Raw genomic sequence first — 24,283 nt, forward strand, 5'->3', positions numbered from 1 at the left:
CAAATAAATTCTGAATACACAATAGAACCAAGGGTAGAACTGCCAAAGGGCAGCAGACGTCATGTTAGAAGAATTTGTACCAGTAGACTAGGGGGTTGTTGTGATCTTACTAAAGTTTATTGGGGTTGAGAGCCAGCTCTTATGTCTTTCATATGTTTTCTCCTGTATGACATGCATTACTCACCGTAATAGCATTTCTGATGATTGTATCTGCTTAGATTCACATGCTGTGCTTATAGTCTGAAATCTAGTAGTAATCGCCCAGTATTGCATCTTGTCTTTCAAGGATCGAAAGGGGACGTCAACATGGGCGTGCTTGTAACACTATCCTTAATTTGACGTGTAGTGTACCCAAGATCCTTCTCGCATCGAGGTCCCTCCGATTGTATTTTTTCTGCCATGAGGGAGCCTTATTACTAACATGAGTGAGTACAGATAGAGAGAAAGTAGTAAGATGTCTATGTTCCTTCTACCGCGAGCAGGGAGGGAGGGAGGGTGCATGTGAATCTAAGCAGATACAATCATCAGAAATGCTATTATGGTGAGTAATGCATGTCTTCTGATGCTTGTGAATCTCCTTAGAGTCACTTGCTGTGTATACACTAGCGAACAGTACCCAGAGTTGGCAGTTGGGTGTGAGAAGGAACAGTAGTAAAAAGATGTCTTAGTATTGCTTGCCCCACCTGAGAATCAGACCTAGAGTGAGTATCTAAGCAGTAGTGCTTTGTACAGGTGTGTACAGAACTCCAGGTTGCTGCTTTGCAAATGGATTTGAGAGGAACATTTGCAATGAATGCTATAGAAGCCCCGGTACCCCGAGTAGAGCGTGCTCTAGGCTTGAAGGGCAGATTTCTCTTGCCAAGAGTGTAGCAGAGTGTGATGCAGTTTACAATCCACTTTGAGATGGCTGACCTAGAGACAGGATCTCCTTCTCTACCAGCTGCCACTGAAACAAAAAACTGACTTGTTTTCCTTAGAGGTCTTGTTTTTTCCAGATAATATATGACCGCTCTACGCATATCAAGTGTGTGTAGGCTCTTCTCTGCCATGTTAGTGGGATTCTGGAAGAAGGTGGGTAGTTCTTTTGATTGGTTCATATGGAACTTTGAGATGAATTTAGGCGCAAAACTAGGAACAGTGCACAAAACCAACTTATCTTTGTGAATTGTAACAAATGGGTCTTGAACTAAAAGGACCTGTAATTCACCGACTCTTCTGATTGAAGTGACTGCCACTAGGAAGGTGGTCTTGTAAGTGAGTGCTCTAAGGCTAGCCTTCTGTATCGGTTCAAAGGGGATCCCGTTAGTCTAGTTAATACCACATTTAAGTCCCACCCAGTGGATGGGTTTGAAATAGGGGGATTAAGTCTTTTAACCCCTTCCATAAAACTTTGATGACTGGGATCTTACACCACAACTCCTTCTTTTGGGACGTAGTGTATTTTGAAAGCGCAGCCAGGTGGACTTTCAGTCAATTAAAAACAAGACCTGAGCCCAGTAGATGAGTCGAGTATAACACAATGTGAGTAGGAGAGCAGTCGATAGGATTGATGCTCTTAGAATGGCACTAGATGACGAAGCGTTTCCACTTATTGTAGTAGCAATGTCTGGTGTTAGGGTTTCTTGCCTCCTTAAGAACATCCATACATCTCTGAGGAAGTTGGAGGTGCACAAACTCTATGACCTCAAGAGCCAGGGCAAGCATGTTCAATGGGCAAGGTAATTTCATCGGAGAAGAGATTGTCATCGCCATCAGATTGGAGAACAAGGGTTGGCGGGCCCACATGGGGGCCACCAGAATCATTGTGAGTGGTTCCTGGTGCATCTTGTGCACTATCTTGTTGAGTAGGAGAGTCGGGGGGGGGGGGGGGGAGCGTAGACAAATTTCCCTGATCATGTTATCCAAAGACCGGTCCCCTTGGAGCAGTTCTGGGGGGACCTGGAGGTGTAATCTTGGCATTGTGCGTTCTCCAGAGTTGCGAACAAGTCGATCTCTGGGAAGCCCCATTCTGAGAAGACGTTGGAGACGATGTCTTCGTGTAGAAGCCATTTGTACTCTGTGGGTAGAGGGAAGTCTCTGCTGACCACGTGTGCCAGAAGATTGAGTTCCCTTGGAATGTGTTGAGACAGGAGGAACATCCCATGTTTCAGAGCCCACTTACAAATGTTCTGGAGCAGTTTGGATAGCCCTGGAGAGTGTGTGCCCCATGTTTTTCAGGTAATACATGCCGTTGTGCTGTCCGTGAGACCCAGTACCGTCTTCCCCTGAAGTTGTGTCTGAAAAGCTTTTAGGGCTTTGAACACCGCCAACAATTCGAACAGGTTTATGTGGTTGGACGCTACTGCTGGAGACCAAACGCTGTTTGCCTTGCAATGAAGGAGGTGAGCCCCCCACTCCGTGAGAGATGCGTCCGTAGTGAGAGTGGCTTCTACCGCGGGGGCGGTGAAGGTTTTCCCCTTCAAGAGGTTTTCCCTCGACCACCACTGCAGAGAGAGAACGAGGGATGCCGAGACAACAACTAGATCGCCCCATTGTCCGCTGGTCTGACACCACTGGCTGTTGAGCCACTCTTGCATGGGGCGCATGCACAAACGTGCGTGTGGAACTAAGTAAATGCAGGAATCCATCATCACCAACAGTCACATGGCCTTGCGTACAGTCACCTCGCGACTGGCTACATAGTGAGGGATCTGGAAAGGCATGTTTTGAACCTTCTCGTTGGAGGGGAAGACGAGGCCGTCTTCTGTCCGAATTAGAGCTCCCAGAAATTGTTTGACTTGGCTGGGGTCTAGACTGGACTTCTTCTCGTTTATTGAGAATCCCAGATGGAAGAGTAAATCTACTGTCTTTTGCATGTTTGATATGCGTGTTCTGCACAAATCCCCAGTTATTAGCCAGTCGCCAGTACCTTTTGTAAATACCCTTGGGGCTGAGGCAATGCTGAAGGGAAGGACCTTGAACTGATAGTATTTGTCCTCTATCATGAACCTTAGGTATTTTCTGTGTGCTGGCAGCATTGAAATATGAAAGTATGCATCTTTCATGTCCAATGTTACCATGTAATTCCCCTGTCTTAGTAGAGGGATTACCTCTTACAGTGTTGTCATATGAAACTTTTGTGGTTTGACAAATTTGTTTGCTGACACAAGTCTAGCACAAGGCGCATGGTGAGATCATTTTTGGGTACACGGAAGTACATTGAATACATACCCTTGTTTACCTGTAGAACGGGGACGACTTCGAAGGCGTCCTTTTCTTGCAGGATCCCTACTTATAGTAGTAGGATCTTCAGATGTTCTGGCGTCATTCGCCTGGACGTTGGCGGCCGGTATAGAGGTGGTCGGCTGAACTCGATACAATGACACTGGGTGACGGTCTTGAGCACCCACTGGTTTGTGGTAATTCCCTCCCATGCGTGGAGGAATGATGTTATCCATCCCCCGACCGGGGAGGCATTAGAGGCGACCCGGATCGTTAAGTCATTTATGGTTTGAGGCCGGGGAGCCTCTGGGCGTGGTGCTTCTACCCCTTCCTTTGCCACGGCGCTGTCCACTTGGCTGATATTGGTTGGAGGCAGCTGCCCCCTGTGCTGAGGACCATATATTTCTCCGATCCGTACTGATTGTGGGGGGAACGTGGGAAAGATTGTCAGTGAACGTGGGCGAGAATTGCCACCTCGCTGCTGATAGGGTCTCTGAGTTATCTGATTTAGTGACTTCAAGGTTTAATGTTCCTTTTCCGGAGTCTCTAAAGGGTCATCCACCGTCTTTCCAAACAGGTTAGATTCTTCTACCGGTTTGTTAATGAGGGACGCCTGTGTTTACGGTTTGAACTCCCGAATTCTTCAACCATGCGTGCCTTTTCAACAAGGTACCTTGGGCTAGTGTTCTTCCTGCTGTCTCAGAAGCATCCAGGGTGTTTTTAAGAATGTTTTGATTCACCTGCCTCCCCTCCGACATAATCGCCAGCAGGAGTGATCGTGTTGGCTCTGGGACATCCTGCAGGCATTCCTGGAGTAGATTCCACTGGGTGTCGCTGTATCTAGCCAACAATGTGGTATTGTTGACTATCCTGGTGAAATAGGCTGCTGCTGTTGTGATGCGCTTACCCAGGGCATACAATTTCTTGCAGTACTTGTCCGGTGGTGCCTTAGCCATGGACAAGGGTACCCCTGCTCTTTTCCTAGTCATTGTTACCACTAGGGAATCTGGAGTGGCATGTCCCCGGATTTAGTGTGGGTCTGTAAACGAGGGGGCGAAAAAGCTTCTCGACCCGTGGGTTAACTGCCCTTTTTACAATGGAGTGAGCAAAGAAGGGGCCATACGCCTTTTGATGGAGTTTAGAAGAGATATCTCCTTGAAGGTGGTTTCTATTTCAAAATGTCCTCCACAAAGTCAGTGTCTTGCACTGCCTCTTGCGTGGCAATCTGGAAGTGTTCTGCTGCTTTTTTCTGGATAGCATTGAATGCCATCTGGTCATCTATGGGTGATGCCTGCCTTATAGGAGATGGGGGAGGATCCATGCACAATGTTTCTGGGTCAGGGATATTGGTCGTTGACAGCCATGGTGCATCACCCACAGGTTGATCCTCACCCCAATCTGGGGAGTGGTCTATAGGTTCTTCAAAGTGATTCTCACCCTGATCATAAGGGTCCTGAGGGGTCTCCTCTGGTTCTGTTAGATCAAAAACCTCCTCGTGAGGAGAGTGACTGGAGGTCCTTTGAGATTTAGACATAGCAGGATAGAGTTCCTCTCTATGCCTTTTAGGAGTGATAAACTTCTCTGAAAAGTCCACAAATTTTGAACGTTTATTCATATAACCCTCACATCTATCCCTGGTCCATAAGGAAGACCCAGAGGGGTCTGGAGGGGGAAGGGCTCTTCTTGGGGACCTTTGTTCTTAGGCCGTCGAGTTTTGTCTGACGGAGATTTAGACAGGGGATGTGAACCTTCAGTATATTCTTCCTGACCTTGTCGGCATTTGGAGGTGTCCTTCGACGTGTCTCTAGGCCTATTTGCTGGCGAGATGATGCTTGCGAGACTCTCTCGGATCTCTGGTGTATATGGAAGGGATTTCGATGCCCTAGATGTTTTAGCACCGCTTGTCCCACCTGGGAATCTGCTTTAGAATGAGTGGCAATGCAGTAGTGCTGAGTAAAAAGTGTGGATAGAGCTCCATATAGCTGCTTTGCAATTGGCATCCAGCGGACGTTTGCGATAAAAGCCAAGGTAGCTCCTGTACCCCTAGTGGAGTGAGCTCTTGGTGTGAAAGGCAGTGTTTTATTTGATACAGAGTAGCAGAGCTGTATGCATCGGACTATCCATCTGGAGATGGCGTTTTTGGACATGCTGTCTCCTTCCCTGCCTGGAGCTATGGAGCTGAACATTTGGTCTGTTTTCCTTAGCGGTCTGGTCTTGTTTACATAGTAAAGACCCGCCCTGCTTGCAGCTTGTTCATGGAGTTTTTTCTCAGCTGAGCGTGATAGATTTTGGAAGAAAGCTGGTAGTTCGATGGCCTGATTGACATGGACTTTTGAAATGAACTTAGGTGAAAACGTAGGGTGCGTTTTTAATACCAATGTGTCCGTCTTATATGTGAGGTGTTTAAGGCTGGACTTATGCATAGGCACAAAAGGGGGGTCCTATGAGCTTTGCAAGTACTACATTTAGGTCCCACCCTGGCAGCGGGTTTGAAATAGGAGGGTGGAGTCTCTTTACTCACTCCATGAATGCCTTAATGACTAGGATTTTCGACCACGACACCTTACTCTGAGAAGTGGTGTCCCAGGATAGAGCCACTAGGTGAACTTTCATTTGAGTTAAATACTAGGCCAGAGTCTAGTAAGTGAGGCATATAATGGAGAATGTGTGATCAAGTATATTCTATTGGGTTTATTTGTTTTGACTGGAACCAAATTACAAATCTTTTCCACTTGTTAAAGTAACAGTGTCTAGTGTTTGGTTTACGTGCCTCCTTGAGGATTTCCATACACCTTTGAGGTAGGTTTAAATGGCCAAACTATGACTTCAGGAGCCAAGCTGCCAAGCTCATAGACTGAGGTTGAGGGTGTAATGTTGTCCCCCCATGCTGTGTGAGCATGTTGAAGGGGCACGGGAGTTTGATTGGGTCGCAATCGCCAGTTTGTGCAGATGTAGATACCAAGGTAGTCTCGCCCACATGGGAGCAACTAGGATTAATGTCACTTGTTCTTTGTGCATCTTGTTCACCACTTTGCTCATCAGAGGAGTTGAGGGGAAAAGCGTAGGCAAATCTCCCTTACCAGTTCATCCACAGGGCGTTCCCCCTGGAGTCGTGGTGGTGGATCCTTGATGCGAAGTCTGGGCATTGTTTGTTTTGTCTTGTGGCAAACAAGTGTTGAGGTGGGTAGCCCATTTTGTGAATATGCATTCTACGATATCTTTGTCGAGTTGCCACTCATGCTCTTCTAGTAGAGGATCTCTGCTTAGTGAGTCTGCTAGAGAATGGAGTTCCCCTGGAACATGTTGCGATGTTAGGAACATGTCCCGCTTCAGTGCCCACTTCCAGATTTTCTAGGCTAGCCTGGACAGACTTGGAGAGTGTGTGCCCCCCTGCTTGTTTATGTAAAACATAGCAGTGGTGCGCTCTGTGAGTAATTGTACTGTCCGATTTGTCAGGTGTGCTTGGAAGGCTTGTAATGCCTTGAGCACAGCTAGAAGTTCCAGAAGGTTGTTGTGATTCTGAGCTGTGATCCGAGTCCACAGACCATGTGCTGTGAGATGAAGGTAATGGGCCTCCACCGGGTGAGTGATGAGTCTGTTGTTACAACCGCCTGCACCGCCGGGTCGTGAAAGGGTTTTCCCTTTAACAGGTTCTCCTTTGTTCACCAGCGTAGAGCTTGTGCTAGGGTTGGAGAAACGACCACTAGATCATCCCACCGACCACTTGCCTGAGACCACTGTTTCGCCAACCACTCCTGCATTGGGCGCATGCGCAACCATGCGTGTGGTACCAGGTAAATGCATGATGCCATCATCCCAAGCAGGCGCATTGCTTTGCGTACGGTTAACTGGCGACCGGCTAGATACTGAGGTATTTGTAGCAGTATGTTTTGTACATTTTCTTTCGATGGAAAGACTAGACCTTCTTCCGTTTTTATGACAGCTCCTAGGAACGGTTTGGTCTTGTTTGGTACAAGGCTTGACATTTTCTCGTTGATTGAGAAACCCAATTGAAAAAGTAGATTGTTTCTTCTTTGGGTATTTTGCTTTCAAATTTGGTGTTTCTCCCATGTGATCAGCCAGTCGTCCATGTAAGGGTACACTGGGATTGACTCCCTGTGTAGATGCACCGTCACCACCACCAGTACCTTGATGAATACCCTTTGAGTGGAGGCTATGCCGAACGGTAGCACCTTGAAATGTTATGTACTTGTAGTGCGCACTTTCACTCGAAGGCATCTTTGCGTGGGGAAAAGAAGAAGTGCCGGCCCCAGCTCCGGCCCTAAAACAGGAAGGTTTACAGCACCCTTCTAAATTGAAGATGATTCGCTAGACCTCTAAGGCTAGACGGAAGCCCATTCCACAGTCTACTGGCTGCGTATGAGAAGGCACGGCCACCCACGCTTGCCAAATGGACCTTCGGGACAACCACTAAGTTGACATCACCGGAGTGTAGTAGCCTACGTGGGATGTAGGGGAGAAAGTGTCCTGCAGATATTCCGGTCCATGCATAAAGAAGGCACGGTGTACCAAGCATTAGGCTTTAAACTCCTTTAATACTCTGCACCCCCGGGAGCCAGTGATTGCAGCACAGGGCTTTTGTGGGCTCCATAGGAGGAGGCAGTAGTCACCCTAGCTGCTAAAGTTTGCAACTATTGTAAACTGTGTATCAGCCCGAGGGGTTGTGACAAATAGAGTGCATTACAATAGTCGATCCGACTGGTAATTAAAGAAGCCACTAATAGTGGTCGCAGAGATTCCAGCAAGAAAGGCAGAACTCTGCACAGCACTCTAAGAAGTAAATTACCAGTCTAACAGACTGCGCTGACTTGAGATGACATTGCTAAGTCAGATGCCAGAAGAATCCCTAAATTCTTGACCACCTTCACTGGAATGGGAAGGTCGCCCAAAGTAGGGGGGGGCAGAAAGTATTGGACCATACGGCAGAAACAGAAGAAGCCTCCACCAGGATTTCAGTCTTGTCCCCATTCAGCTTCAGCAAATTTGCAGACATCCAGTTTCCCACTGCCGACAGACACTCCCGTAGTTCACGGGCTACAGACCCCTGGCTCCTGTCAAGACAGACCAGGATCTGAGTGTCGTCGGCATAAGAACAACAATGAAAGCCGCGGGAAAGGATGAGGCAAATTAGCGGCTGAATATAGATGTTAAAGAGCATAGGGGACAAGGCCGACCCCTGAGGAACACCACAGAATAAAGTGCGAGAAGAGTAAAGAAAAGGAGGCAAAGATAGTGATTGACTTTTATCTGCGAGGAAGGACACAAACCAGTCCAGGATGGGCCCAGAGAGGCCTGCCGTCTGCAGGTAAGATAGCAGGATGGTGTGGACGACGGTGTCGGACACCACCGACGGATCTAACAAAATCAGTGCTCCCACTCCACCCTGGTCCACCAATATGGTGAGATCATCGACCAGAGACACCAGGACACTCTTGAATTGGTAGTGTTGGTTCGCTATTTTGAAACACAAGAAGCTTCTGGGCACTGGGAACATTGAAATATGAATATGTGCATCTTTCATATCCAAGGTTGCCATGTAGTCCCCCCGCTTTAGCAGTGGGATTACTTCCTGTAGCGTTGTCATGCAGAATTTCTGTGGCTTGACATAGGTGTTTGCAGGGCGCAGATCTAAGACAGGAAGCATTGTGAGGTCTCTTTTTGGCACGAGGAAGTGCATTGAATAAATGCCCTTGTTTACCTGGTTCGCTGGGACGATTTCTACGGCGTCCTTTAAGCGCAGCGCTGTTACCTCTTCCAACAGGATACATTGTTCTTCCTGGTAGGTGTTTTGTCTTGGTGGGTGGCTGGGTGGTTGCTTTATCAGTCTATTCAATAACCGCCTGCCACAGTCGAAGGTACCCACTTGTCCGAGGTGATTCCCTCCTATTTGTGGGTAAAATATGAAATGCAGCCTCCTACTGGAGTGGCATGGGAGGGAACCTGTAGCGAGTGGTCATTACTTGGGGGTGTTGAGCCGCCTCTGGAGTAGGAGGATCTACCCCTACTACAAGACTTTCTTTGGCCTCTTTGAAACCCCTGTTGAGAGGACTGTCCCTGAGATGAACCCCAGAACGAGCTTTGACCCTGGTTGTAACCAGATGCTCATTGAGAGTTTTGCACTCAAAACAGCGAAAATGATAGCCCCCCTCGTTGTCTGGAGGGTTTATTGGTGAGCTGCTCAAATGATTTTAGGGTGTCATTCTTCTTTCGCGCTCTTTAGGGCGTCTTCCACCGCTTTGCCAAACAACACGGTGGGCTCTATGGGCATATGCACGATCCAAATGCACATGCCAGAAGATCATCTGTCTTCTCCCCTGAATTGTACTTGTAAAACTGCAGAATCGCCATCAGGCCTAGTTGCTGTGTCTCAAGTGTAAATGTATTTTACAGACTTTCTCTGCCTGTGCAGGCCATTATCGTCTCTGAATTTCAAGGGCTGTGAGCGACTGTCGTTTTCCCCCTTGTTCCCACCCTCATTGAGCGCTTTGAAACACTGTCTTGTGTCTAGGTGCTATATAAATAAACAATACAATATTAAGACGCGTAGCCTGAGTCTCTAGCTTGAAGCCAGACTGGCGAAGCCATGTGTGGCGTTTGATCAACATGCCCTCTGCTATTATTCTTCCTGCATTGTCTGCTGCATCCAAGTTGTTCTTGAGGATGCAGTTTGCTATTTGTTCACCCTCTGCAATGGAGAGCACCAGTTGTGTTTTAAGGGGCTCTGGAACAGATGCTATTTGCTCGGCCATCTCATCCCACATGTGACAGTTGTTACTAGCTAATAAAATCGTCTTATTAGCAATTCTAGTCTGGTAAACTGCCGAAGAGGCTACTTTTCTTCCAAAAGTATAAATCTTTTTACTCTCCTTATCAGGAGGGGCTTCGGAAGAGGCCATAGTTGTTCCTGCTCTCTTTCTAGTAGTTGTTACCACAAAGGAGTCGGGTTTAAACTATCCTCTGATGTAAAGGGGTCTGAGGGTGCTGGCCGGAATACTTTTTCAATGCGCGGGTTGACTGCCCTTGTTAAATTAGGAGTAATCAGAGAGGGTTGGATGTGTCTCTGTACTGATTGAAGTATGGAGATAAATTGGGCAGCTGTTTTCTTATTCCCTAATATGTCCTAAACAAAGTCATTATCCACTTGTGTCTCTTGTGTATCAATTCTTAAATGCTCTGCCGCCTTTAGCAACAGGTCATTATACTGTATTTGGTTATACACTGGTGAGTCGGCCACCAGTGGGTCTGAGTAATCTGGCGACTGTATGACGTAGACATCCTCGTCGTCATCATCATCATAAAATTGGTCGACATCACCCAAGTCCCCTTGGTCGTTTGGGTCTGTATAAGTTCCAGGGTCCTGGGAGTCTTGCATGGAGTAACAATAAGGATGCTGCCCTAACTCCTGTTGCAAGGTGGAAGCTTGTGTGAGGTCTGCGTGGGATCTTTTGGCGGAAGGCTGGGTAACTGCTGCCCACTTTTGAGTAGTTACTGGGCCACTGTGTGGGGCATCCTGAAAGTTTTGCAAGACCTCAGGGTGGTCTTCAAAGAAATTAGCTAGGGAGGACATACGCCACATGACTTACCAATCAGTTATGCTGTCTATTGAGATGAATTTGGGATTACTGGGGGAACAGAGGCAGGAGGTGTGTGTGTGTGTGTGTGTGTGTGTGTCGTTTCTGATGCCGGGGGACTTTTATGGTGCATACCCCCCAAAATGGTGCTCTCTCCCTTGGTCATAGTCCCTGAAATAGAGCCCTCTCGTCGTGTTTTAGAAGACTTATGGTTTTTCGACGTCCGACTCTTTAACAGAGTGTCTGGGACGTGTTTTTTAATTAGCTGGCTCATCTTCAAGCTCGCTGTAGTCTTCGAAGAGGCCTTCGAAGGTCGGATGTCAGCATGTGAGGGGGCTGTCGACACGTCTTTCGACGCTCGCTCGTCGGCCTGTGAGGACTTTGTAGCTTTAGACACGGTGTCAGAAATGGACTTGCTTGTCTGTTTCGGGGCCTGTCATGTGGTGACCGCGAATGCGATGGCCCAGAGGACAGGGAACTTTCGTACCTCCCCCTTGATGCCGTGTAAGGCTTTCCGGTCGGTTTTTAGCCTTGGAAGGTGTGTTTTGTGTGGTGTGACTTGGTTGTGCTAGTGCCGCCCGGCTTCGTCCCTGTAGCAGAACCGCCGTCCTGCGAGTTGGGGGTTTGCACGCGGCTATCCGACGGATCCCGACAGACCTCGCCATCACTGTAGACGTTGATGCTGCCATCGCTGGAGGTTCCCTCGACGTCCATGGCGGCCTCGGCCTGCATGGCGCGATGGGCCCAGCATTTTGTTTTTGCGGTCCTTGAGTGTTTTGGGCCCAAACGGTTTGCAGGTCTTGCACTGTCCTTCAGCGTGATCCCTTGGGAGACAGAGTTTGCACCCGTGGTGCAAGTCTTTCCAAGGAAACTTTCGATTGCAGGAGGGGCAAAACTTAAAGGGTGTATTCTGCATTTTCTATGGGGAAGGCAGCCTGACGAAATAAGTGGATAGAGAAGGGAATATGCATTCTCTTAGGAGACTAAAGAATGAACCACCCCCCACTCTCCCTACTGTGAGGGCCAAGGCCTGTTGCAGTTTTCCAAGGCCATGGCAAAGGTTCGTCGAGATGAGTTGCAGTAGTCGTCGACTATGGTAATTCACCCTTCATGCCGTTGACGATGATCTTGCGGTAGACGGATACTAAAGGACAGAAAGAATATTCTAAGTTAAATTTTTTGAAGCAATGGCGATAGCTAAGAAGGAAATCTGCAATATGCGACAGACTATGATGGCGGCAAAAAACCACCTGAGGGACCTTGACGCATGAAGCACTATGGGTACAGTAGATGTCACACTAGGGACAGTATTACTGGCATGCCCTGTCAACGTCCCTTTTCGAGTTTCGAAAACAACAACTGTAATACTCCCAGCATCCACTAGAGGTCAGCCTATGCACAGCATGTGACCTAAGCAGATTCCACAAGCCTCAGAAATATACATATATATTCTGTGCATAGTTAGGTCATGATGGAATGCTTACCTTGTAAGGTTCTTTGTGGAATTGTTTGTGGTTGGGTTACATTCTGTTAGTTGATAGACTCTGGTGAGTCTTGACAGCCTGTAATCTATGTTCCTGAATAAATGATAATTCCTGCATATCAGTGTCAGGATTCATTAGCACTTTACAATACGTTTCACTGATTTGTCAGACACTTTTGCTGGGGTCTTATTTGGAATCCCACCATGGAGCTTAGGAGTAACAATGTGCCTGGCTGTGGCACAAGGTATGTTTTTTCAGCTCCTCAACTTCTTTGAATGGACATATTTTCTTTTTCAGCATTGATCATACTGTCGCTCTGAATTAATGTTCTTTCTGCAACGGCTTCAGAGTGGATTTCTCTAGATACATTTGAGTGTCAGATGGGCCAAATGGTGTAGGGTCATATTCATGTATGGTCTCAATTAGTTCTTGCATAAGGACATCTTGAGGAGACAAATTCATGCCAGGAGAACAAATTGAATCACTTCCACTGACGATAATTTTGAGAAAGCATCTACTCTTCCTTGATGGAGATGTGGAACTGGCAGCAAAGAAATACATGTACACTATTGGGTCACCTTTACGCAAGTGATGAAAAAGAGTGCTGCATTCCAAATATTTACAGCTTCAACCATTTGTTTGCTGTTTTGAGGTCTATAATAAACATTGAGACTTGTTTTCAGTTATGTTTTGGTACCCCCTCCCAAAAATGTTTGGCACACCTATTACATCATGTGGAACTGTGCTCACTTCCAGAATTACACAAGCTAGATGTGCTAGCTTTCTTCATGGGCATCTGGTGGAATGGTAGAAGAGGGAGAGCATTTTATGGCATATCCTTGCCTATCGATGCAGAGCACCAAAATGTCCATGGCGATGTTGGTGCACTGCTGGATGAACCCCATGATGTTTACTTAGGGGTGGGAAATAAGTGAGGAAGTCATTAATTTTAAGGTGCTTCCCTGCAATAGAGATATCTGTCCACATCCTCAGCCTCTCTTATCTGGTGTTCCTTATGTATGGCCACCCATCACTTCTTTTGGTTCTTGAGTTGCCACTGTCCAAGTAGAACCCTCTCAGGGTAGGAATTCAGAGACTCTCATCCCAAGTGCCATTTTAGTGAATCTTCTTATAGATACCGACAGATTATAGGGTCCCCTGCTCCATCTTCAACACCAATCCATTGGTTGGGGCACCAAATAATCAAAGGTCTAGAAAGGTAGGTCCTGACCCTTATGCTGGGAATCAGACCTAAAAGAAGAGTGCATCCTTACAGTAGCTCCTGTAGGAGAGAGACGCCAAAACCTCTGGCTGTGCCAATTGCATGGCTGAACACGATCCTGCCCTCTATCATCACCTCCACAAGGTTTTCTATTTTGTCTGATGGCATTTTGTCTGCCAGGTGTTCAATCAAATTCTAAAGGGCCAGCAGGGTGGTTGAACTTGATAATCTCAGTGCTCTCATTCTGAAGGCCTCAGGGACACACGTTTTCCCAATGGTTCCCATGAATTTGCTTCCTTGTCAGGTGGAGCTGAGGAGGAAGATGAAAAAGAAAAACAACCGTTTCCTGGATGCAGAGACCGAGTCAGAGTAGCATCTCACAAAAGGAAGCTCTTGCTTAGGTTCTTTGCATTTTTATTTGTTTGAGGTCAAACCATCCTCATTGAAGCTTTCAGACTGGTCTGCTTCTAGAGTGGTATCTGATATGTCCAGCAACAGATATACTAGCACCCATGAAGATACTCCGGCAGCATCAGACATCAAACAAAGATGGCCCACATACACAGAGTGCAATCCATGACTTCACATCAAAAACTGTTTCGGTAGTGTGTTTCGGTAGTGCTCAGTAAAACAGCTTTATTTTGGGGATTAGGGCACATTTTAGAATTAGTACCATTTGAAGTACATAAGGCCAGAAGCATTAGTTAAAATGATCTGCTGCACAGTCACAAGAGGGACCCACATTGCCCAAGAAAATGGACCCCCACTGTTTGTCAAGCCAGCCACGTGGGCACTGTCCATTTGGCTATGGACCAGTTTGAGCCTGTGCCCAAGCTTCCAGAGTCTCAAATATTACAGGCATTTTAGGTGTTGCCACCACTGTTGGGGTATTTAATTTATTTTCAGCCCTAACCATCACTACATCGGATGTTGCAATTTTGTCAGCAGGAGATGTGCTGTCTATTGAAGAAAATGCAGGCGATGCAGAATAACCAATCTAGTTAAAGCAGGCAGTATGCCCTACTATTGTAACAGGTGTCAGGCTTTCTGGGAGGAGCCACTACCCTTGGTTGGACAAGCATATGAATACTTGATGATGCTGAGTGGCTATATCTAGGAGCAATGACGTACCATTCAATAGGGTAGTTGTGATGGGTCAGGAAGATCAATATGAAGGGTCCAAGATGCTGAGGATACTCTCAGAGGTGGCAGCTTCATTGAATGAGGTGTAGGTGGAGAAGATCCAATTGGCATTCATCCTTATGATGTAGGATAGCTTGATACCGAGGTCCTTGATGTTGAGAGATTGTGCCATCAAGCCCCTCAGCAAAGGACATGCTTGAGAATAACTTGAGAAACCTTAGGGTTGTTGACCCCATGAGGATAATCTAGCCTAGGGAAGAGGTTGACTCCCAGCCTGATTATTGTATTTGTTAATCCCTTTGAGAACCACTAGATGGTTCAGATCTCGCACAACAAAACAGCTGACCTAATATGGCATTAAGGCACTTGCCATACCTTTCATACAATGTGTGAAAGGTGCGGGCATATTGTCAATCAACTATACGAAAGCAGTAGTTCATGAACAGGCAGTGCTAATCCTGCATGGCCATTTTATCATTGCACTTGGACACTTGTTAAACAGGACTATGAGAAGAGAAAAAGACATACTAGAAGTAAAATGTTAATCAACTAACCGAACACTGAGGCATCATCTCACATTAAGCATAAAAAAATAAGTAAAATCCAACTGCCAATTTAGTGCGCGAGAGGTTATCTAGGTGCTCTGCTCTTAAACTGCTGGAAAGCGAATTTACTAAATTGTTCCAGGATCCTGCTTGTGCAGGTGTTGGAGCATGTTTAGGATTTGCCCAATCAGTTTCCATCACTGTCTGCTACAATAACTAAGGATCCCCTGAAGCTCCCCTAATGCACTACCTGGGTGCAAGGATACCTATGCTACTAACACATCTTTTTAAATACACAGCAGGATTCCCTTAATACATTTCCAGACAATACTTGAAAAATAAGTCTCTCAAATACAGTCAAAAACATGTTACCACTCTCTTAGACAATGTCTCCATTCTATCCCACCCCAAATAAACATTAAAAAAATTGGAAGAGGTCCTTTTATTCATACAAGGCATAAAATAAGTAGTGTCGTATAGCAAATTGCTATCCAATTCTGTAGTTTTGCTACTTAAATGGACACTTCCGCAGCACAGCCTGCTATTTAAATGACCCTGTTCAATGAAGGCGTAGCTCACAGTGCATTCCTCTAATTTTGGGGGTTCTCCCCACCCTCTTTTCTCTGTTCACAGGACGTTCAATGGGGTTAATGGAGAGAGTGCAGCAGTAATCATCTCCTCCAATCTCAAAAGTGTCAAAGGCCTGTGTTAGAGTTCTAGGAAAGATACGTTTTCTTTTTTTTAAATAACTGCAGACCAGAAGTAAATCGGGATGATACTTTTATTAAGTTAACTATATCCTGTTTGGCAAAGACTGTATGTGTTTTTTTTTAAGTGTGTCCTGCATTTCTTTTCTTAAATGTGTAAATTGTTGCATAATGCACATTTACAGTATTGCTACTGTAAAACACTGCATTGTCTCCACCCCATGTGAAGTTTAGGTTAGTGTATCTAAATCTCATAGTGTCAACTATATTTAATTTTGCTGGGGAAGATGCATCATATTGACGAGTGAACAATTTTGAAAATGTAGATGATCACACAGCCAAATACTTTTGATGTCAAACCTACTTCTGTGACCTGGTTGTTGGATTCAATTGTGCAAACGGTACTCAACCCATGAGATGATCCCAAACTCCTAGCTTATCACCCTGTTGCTTCATACCAACTATTCTGAAAGTAAGATGGCAGCAAATAACAATATTCCCCCTAGTTTGCCAAGTTCAGTGCCTGCAACACCATCCACTCTGCTTAGTCTCTTCCGTCTTTTCATCTTGCATAATGAATACACAAAGCTGGCTAGATGTTTACGCAAATTAGTGATCAATACTGCCATTGAGTCTGTACATCTACAGAACTACTGCAATAACATACACAGCTCACTTTCATCTACTATTTATTGCATTATATATATTAGCATCTGTGGGAGAGAGTTGGCCAATCTGGAATCTGCAAGTAACCACCCGCCTTTTATATCAGCCCACAGTGCCTCTGCCCAGCCTTCATCCAGCTCCCTGGAGGAAGTGCCCCAGGCTGAATCTCCACTGGAGTGGAACACTATGACTCCCCCTGCCCACTCTCCTGAGCACTTCCCGGCTTATTTCCAATCGCGGACATAGGTGTAATTTCTATTTAAGGTAACCATGAATTGTGCAAAGCCTGGTTCCCTTAATAATAACAAACAACAACAAAATATCTGCATCATAGATGGCGGTTTTGAGTGCTAATATCAATAAAGAGTGCTTTAATGGCCACACAGGTCTGGAATGCTGCGCTTGGGCCAACCTGGCTCGGGTTTGGGCCGTTAGCGGCACTGCCGTCCACCGAAAGTGGTATTTAATGCTATAATGCAACACAATACTATGTACTTAGCCTCAGGCTATGACTTTCATTTAACATTTATGTTTTTCATTTATGAACTTCTCCTTACACAGCAAATGATGGGTCAAGCATAAAATGTATGGCACACTGCTAAGTGCAACAATGACAGCACACAGCTGCTCAGAGCCTTGCACTGAAAAATGTTTGCAGAATGTATTTTTCACATCTATTTGTGTTCATTCATACAGCTAGCCTTTACATTTTAAAGACACTCATCTCATTAATGTTGTATTTCAGCGATCCACAAAAGTCCTGTATAGTTGCTCATTTTAGGTCTTAGGTACAAATCGGTTCAGGTAACATTAAAAATAATAGTACAACATTGCTAATGAGACAGGTTTGTTTGCTAATCAAGAAAACTTTAATTAGCAAACTCTGCTAATCACTTTTTGAAAACTAATTTATGCCTCGTTATAGTTTTCAATTATTCTTGCTAAAAATCTCTGTGAATACCAAATTGTGAAACTATATAATGTGAAAAATTGAGATTTTAGACGATTTCTCTGTACCCTGGAAAAATGGTGCCAATTCCCAGTGCACAGGCATGGTGTTCTGGAATGACTGAAGCCTGGAGCATATTCTAGGACAATGTAGGGAAGATGGAGGCAGGTCTCGAGACTTGCAGGTGGCTATGTAAGTAAACAGAGGACAACAACAGAAATCTCAATTAATTGACATCTTAGATGAACAGACTCACCTTCTTGGAATAAACAATTTGGGGACCATCGCCAATCTCATCAATAGGAATCCACTGCAGGAACACATCAGAACCCTGGATAAAATGGCTGTAGTTATTTTGGCGGCAGGGCCAAGATTTCACTCATGAAAACCAGTCAAATAAATATGCTCTAAATAAATAAAACAAGTTAATAGTTGTATAGACTTAACAAATGTCAGTAAAAAAGGAAAAAAGGAAAATAAAGCAGGAAAAATACAAATTCGAATAACTTATCCTGAAATAAACTAGGGATAGTCTGCTATTTCACTTATGAAGATCCAGTGTATTTGGCCACATCTGCTCTCTAGAATCAAATTAATTAAGTCTTATAAAGCGAGTTGCTCCATTTAATTACTGAGCATGTTTTGAGCGCCATGCTGGTCTTCAGACCATCATCGCTGTCATTGATATGTTCTTCAAACTAAATAAAGTGGCGGCAAGATGTGCAAGTGTTTATATTTTGCTCTTGTATGGATGTTCCTAGCATTAAGCAAAAACATAAGACATTTTGTGTTTCTTGGTGCGAGAACAAAATTACTATTATTTGTAATCCATGATATGCCTGGTATAGAAGGATCACAAAAGCAGCAGAATGCTTCTACTGGCACGTATTATTAGACCATACTGAAGACCTCTGTGGTATTCCACAGAAGTCAATATGGGGTCTTATGATGTCAAAGCAAATTACATAAAGGAAAGAAAACAGGAACTGACATTTAGGGAAAGACAGATGGTGCTTCTGCTGCACAGTCAGACAAACAGAAGTAGTGTGCTTTCATCTTACCTTCTCAACAATCCTTATGACTCCAGGTATCAGAGAGTCTTGGTCCTGCTGTCGCTTAGCGCTAGTGTGCAGGAAGACACCATCCTTCTCAAACACTACCTGAAAAGATAAGGACAGGTGAGAAGGTTCAGGATTTCTCAAACCATGCTGTCCAGAAACAATACATCCATGTGCTGGGTACAGACAAATAATGCTGCCCAAGAAGTGCTTTACAAGTAAATTGGTAGGGCACCTAAGAAGCACAGCAAGGAGGAAACACATTTTACTAGGTGATCACTGTGAAAACGAGGAGCTGGTTGCACTTACACTAGGCCTACAAAACCTTGCCACTACTGCACTGTGCTAAAATGAAGCCACACAAATCGATTGTTTAGCCAAAAAGCATCATCCACCCATGAAAAATATGTTATTGTGGTTTTTTCCAAGATGGCCACCGGGGTGTAAGGACATACGGTCCTAAACTCTGCTCATGACCACTTAGAAAGCTGCCCTCCCGCTTCGGTTAGGAGCCGGGTAGGGCAATCAGAAAGGATTGCAAAGAAGGTGAAAGGCAGGAGGAGACCCGAAGTATAGATAACACCCCTTCCCTTTAGTGGATCGAGTGGAGTGCTCTGGCGGAGAGAAACTGGGCAGTGCCCATCAACGTTACTTGCCGCGGACTTGATAGAGCAGAACACTGCTGTGGTATAGAATACAAGCTTTGCAGCGGATTCAGATCACTGCAGTGGAATAGAAAACAAGCTCTGCAGCAGATTCAAAATGCAAGAGGGAATTCCGGAGGCACGGCTGCAGGGAAATGAAGGACAGAGCTCCAGGTGGATGTTCATTGGCATACAATGTAAACCGACAAGAAGGAACTTTGATGCTACAGCCCTAGTGCAATGAGGGACGGAGCTCCTGGAGAAGGCTAATCTGTTCCTAGTGAAAGTTGCAGTTTGGGGAGGCCGCTACAAGGTGGACCACAGCGTGAATTTAACGGTGGTGACAGGAGTGAGCTACGGCATGCAAAACCTCCAGGAAGTGCAATAAGTGAATGGGAAGGCAATAATCGATCTACCTGTGTGGGCATCTCACAACACTTTATGAAACCCGCCCCCATCTACGGCATGGTAATGTTTATTTAGAAAGCGCCTATACACAGACAAGTGTTTCAAAGTGCTCAAGGGGAGTGGGAACACAGCGACAAAACAACAGCCGCTCAGAGCGCTTGAATTTCTGAGAAGATAATGGTCTGCACAGGCAGATTAAGAGAATAGGATACATTTAACAGTTTGGATACAGCAAATAGGCCTGACGGCGATTCTGCATTTTTTCATGTGCACATTAAGGAGTGAAGACAAGAGAGAACAGACAGAATGACAGAATGATCTTCAGGCAGGGCTGTATACAGATCGTGCAAGTGCGGGCAGGGCAAGGGAGGGGCAAGGAACCAAGTGCATCCAGTCAGTCGAGACTGGTGAAGTGCGGAGAGAGAAGCTCTCAAGGATTTATTACAAGTGCAGTGAGGGGGTGGAGTGCAGTGCCCAGGGGCAAGTGCAGGAGGACTGGCAGGGGTGCCTGGGGCCTGTGAGACTCTGAGGTACACCAGGCAGCCAGTCAGTAAACTGTACGGAAAGGTGGGAGAGAAGGAAGAGCAGAGAGCTAGGTTAGGAGAGCAGGGCGAGAGAGAAGGAAGAGGAGGTTCCGGAACTTACGAATATCAGGATCAAGACGGAGGGTGGCAGGGAGGCTGTTCTGAGGGAGGCGCCTGCTGAGGAAAGGGATCTCCCTCCAAATCTCTGCTTGGAGAACCGGCTAACTCGCAGAAGGTTGTAGGTAGATAAGCAGAGGGCTTGAGAGGGACAGTATTTAGGAAGGCAACGTTGAAGGTAAGTAGGTCCCAGGCCCCAGAAGGCCTTCTGGAAAAGGCAGTGGGTCTTGAATTTTATCCATGCAGCCATGGGGAGCCAGTGAAGGGATTTCAGCGCTGGAGAGATGTGATCCCTGGGCTGGAGGCCAAGGATAAGTCCTGAGGTTCTGTTCTGGATGAGTTGCAAAGGGCGCAGGGCAGAAGCAGAGAGGTTGAGAAAAAGGCTGTTGCAGTAATCCAGCCTAGAGAGAACCAGGGCTCTGGAGACAGTGAGCCGCTGGGGGAAAGTGAGAAAAGGTAGAGTGCCTCTGAGGAGGTGCAGTTGATAGTTAGACTTTTTTTGAGCTGTCAGAGATGTGAGAGGAGAAGGAGAGAGTGGAGTCAAAGATGACCCCAAGGTTTTTGGCCTCACAGGTGGGGGTGGGCGCAGGGCCAAAAGAGGCTGGCCAGAGTGAGAGGGGGAAAGCGGGAGCAGGGGTCCCAATGCGAACAATCTCAGTTTTACTGTCATTGAGACAAAGGTCGTTTGCAGCACACCATGACTGAATAGCGGATAGACAGTCGGGAATGAGTGAGGAAGAGGAGGCGGATGAGGGTAGCCTGAAGGATAGTTGTGTGTCATCCGCATAACACTGGAAATTAGAGGTGAAAGTCGCAAGCACACGTGCCAGGGTAGCCATGTAGACGTTGAAGAACCAAGGGGATCACTTAGAACCCTGGGGCATGCCGCAGGATGAGAGGGTGATAGTCAAGAGAAAGGCACTGAGTTCGACCTGGGATGGGCGGTCAGAGAGAAAAGAGGTTACCCAAACCAGAGCCTGACCTGTGATTCCCAGGGTGTCACGAAGCCTTGAGTTTAGGATGTTGTGGTTAACTGTGTCAAAGGCAGAGGAGAGATCAAGGAGAATGAGCACAATGTGAGCGTTAGTGTCAATGTTTAAGAGCATGTCTTCACAGGTGTTCAGAAGAGCAGTTTCCGTGCCTCTGGATGCTCTAAAGCCAGACTGATGGTCGTGGAAACAACTGATTGATTCCGTGTGGAGGTTTAGCTGAGAGATATCCAGCTTTTGCCCAGGAAAGGAGTGATAGCTCAGGGAGGATACCTCGGGGGGATAGCTCAGGGACAACATGCTCGCAATGGAAGCAAGACGACATGGAGCAACACAGGTTCTATCCCCAGGTCTGCGCTTAGAAACCTCTGCGTATTAAGCGAGTTATAAATAACCAATCTTATATCATAGAGATCAGGCGGTAGTTTGACGGAATGGAAGGGTCAGCATAGGGTTTCTTGAGCAGAGGGTGCACAAGGGAGTGCTTGAGAGCAGTTGGGAAAACTCCAGTGGAAAAGAAGAGGTTGCACAGGTCAGCCAAAGCTGATGTGAGGGAGTCAATATTGCCCTTGATGGGTTTGGAAGGGCAAGGGTCCACTTCCTTGGATGAGGCCTTCATAGACCGGACTTGTCAGGCGACCTCATCAGGTGTGACGGGAGAGAGTGAGGAGAGTGGAAGTGGAGGTGGGTCCAAGGGAGGCTCTGGTGTTGGTGAATGCGGTGGTGTAGAAGAGAGGTGGAAAGGATGTCTTGGGTTTTTGTGGCGTGAAATGTGAAGCCAGGGCTGGGCAAAGGTCCTGGGTGGGTGTGACATGAGAAGAGGCTGCTGCAGGATTGCCCGGTTCCTTGCAGACTTTGAAAAGTTCAGTCGTGTTGTTTGATGCCGCGGAGATGCAGGCTTGAATAAAGACTCTTTTCTTGAGGCGGATGCAGAGTCGATATTGCCTTTGAAGGAGGCTGCAGGCAAGTTTGTCAGATGGTCCACTCGACGAATTCCATTTCCGCTTAGCTGCCCTAAACTTGAGTTTAAGGGCAGCCAGGTCGGAGTCGTACTACTAGTTGCACTTTTTTGAAGGCTTCAGTCGGACCCTCATGACAGGGGCAAGAATATCAGAGTGTTGAGTGGTCGGTCCAAGAGAGAGAGGGGTAGTGAGAGGGATAGCGAGTGGGATGCCAGTGGCGATGAGAGCATCCAAAGTGTGGCCCGCAGTGTGAGTGGAGCCAGAGGGTAGAATAGAGAGGGAGAGAGAGTCACATAGGTTGCAGAGAGGTCCTGGCATGTCAGGAGAGTCCAGATGGATGTTGAGGTCACCCAGAAGGAGGAGGTGGGAGGAGGAGGAGAGTAGAGAAGAGGCTAGGTTGGCCCATTCCGAAATGAAGAGAGTGAGCTATCCAGGAGGCCGATAGAAGGTGACCATGAGCAGAGAAAATGTAGGAAAGAGTGAAAGCCTGCAGACTAGGCACTCGAAGGAGGAGTAGGCCTGAGTAGGGATAATAGACACCGATATCCATTTAGGGAAGAGCAGTACTACTAATCTCCTGCCTTCTTTAGCCTGGGCACAAAAAGGATTTTGTAGCCTCTAGGGAGGAGAGTGTCAAAGCATGTGACAGAGCTGTCCTTGAACCATGTCTCAGTGACGGTGAGCACATCAAGATCCAAGATCTATGGAGAGAGTCCTTAATCTCAGAGTGTGCTACCAACATCAAAGGGCCATAACTCAGAGATATTAGCGTTGGTATTTGCAGCATCTACAATAAGGGGCGTGGTAGGCTGCAAAGATATGCAGGTGAGCTGCCCCGCCAGAGCTGAAGGTGAGCACACAAACAATTCAGCCTAGATTGGCAGCATTGGGGCTGCTCTTTCCATCAAGGGCGTCGCAGCGCTACTACAGTGCGTTAAGGAGGAGCCACTACAGATTGGCTCTATACAGACTGATACCAAGTACTATGGTTGATGAGGTGCACACTTAGGATTCATTTCTTGGGAAAAATAAAAGGAGCCCTATAGCCATGTGGTGCAGTTAGCGTCCTACAAGATTCAAGTGACTGGCAACCGAAACGTGAGAGAGACTGGCTTTGCTCGCATAAATAAATGGGCATAGAGTGCATCCACCACTATAGCTTGTCAAGATACCCTGCGACTGTATTCTGCAGATAGCAGTATTGTCCATGCAATGCAGCTTCAGCTGGGAGTCTGAAAACATTTAGTTGGCAAGGACAAGGAACTAACTGTAACAATGTTTTCCTTTCTATAAACTCATAGTTGTGCTCAGTTGGTCGGGAGACAACTTAAAGGAACTTATTGTATACACAAGAGTTGCTAACCTGAGTGTAGCTGAATCATTAAACTCTCTCTAATAAAACTAGTGGAAATCGGCAGAGAGGGGTATTTACAAATATAGAGTGCCGGGGAAGACATCTCACTAAACACTAATGCCAAAACCTAAAGATAGGGGCACTAAGGTCAGAAGGAGGCAACATCATGCTTAACAGGAAGGTCAACTGGAGAGGTGCTGGAAACAAAGCGGGTCACATGGGATTAGGGCACACCAAGCAAGATACTGTAGAAGACGAGAAAAGGGATACTCTAAAAGCCTCCGTAATGCCGCTTAGTAAAGAAGACCTCAAGGAATGCTTAAGAGAAATGGAAGTGAGACTGGCAGATAACTTTCAGCAACAATTTACATCTCTACGCGAAGAACTGAGATCCTCTTTGACTGACGTTAGGGAGGAGCTGAAGGAGTTGGGTGGAAGATTAGATGTCACTGAGCAGGGTTTGTCGGCAACATCGGAGGAGGTTCAACAAAACAGTGAACTTTTGGAACAACTGGCGAGAGTCTCACATAACTTAGAAATACAAGCTGAAGACCTAGAGAAGCGATCAAGAAGATCCAACATTTGTATGAAAGGCCTGAGTGAGTCTATCCTTGACACTGATTTAAAATCAACGGTGCAGCAATGTTTTGGGAATCTAGTGACAGACGTTCAGACGGATGACATCGGAATTGATCGGGCCCATAGAGTCGGCCCAAGG

The 24,283-nt window shown here is 46.3% G+C and overlaps 1 protein-coding gene across 4 annotated transcripts in view; it reads right to left on the minus strand.

Annotated features, from left to right (window-relative positions):
* TBC1D17 (TBC1 domain family member 17) overlaps positions 1-24,283 on the minus strand; it is a 743,081-nt gene that overhangs the window by 587,401 nt on the left and 131,397 nt on the right. For all 4 annotated transcript variants that reach the window (XM_069605252.1, XM_069605249.1, XM_069605253.1 and 1 more), the window contains 2 exons: positions 18,571-18,669; positions 17,766-17,840 (listed from right to left, as the gene is read on the minus strand). In XM_069605252.1, coding sequence (XP_069461353.1) covers positions 17,766-17,840; positions 18,571-18,669 — 174 coding nt within the window. The remainder of the gene's footprint in view (positions 1-17,765; positions 17,841-18,570; positions 18,670-24,283) is intronic.

Source organism: Ambystoma mexicanum, chromosome 1p (genome assembly GCF_040938575.1).
Source record: "Ambystoma mexicanum isolate Mex_15411 chromosome 1p, UKY_AmexF1_1, whole genome shotgun sequence".
NCBI classification, from domain to species: Eukaryota; Metazoa; Chordata; class Amphibia; order Caudata; family Ambystomatidae; genus Ambystoma; species Ambystoma mexicanum.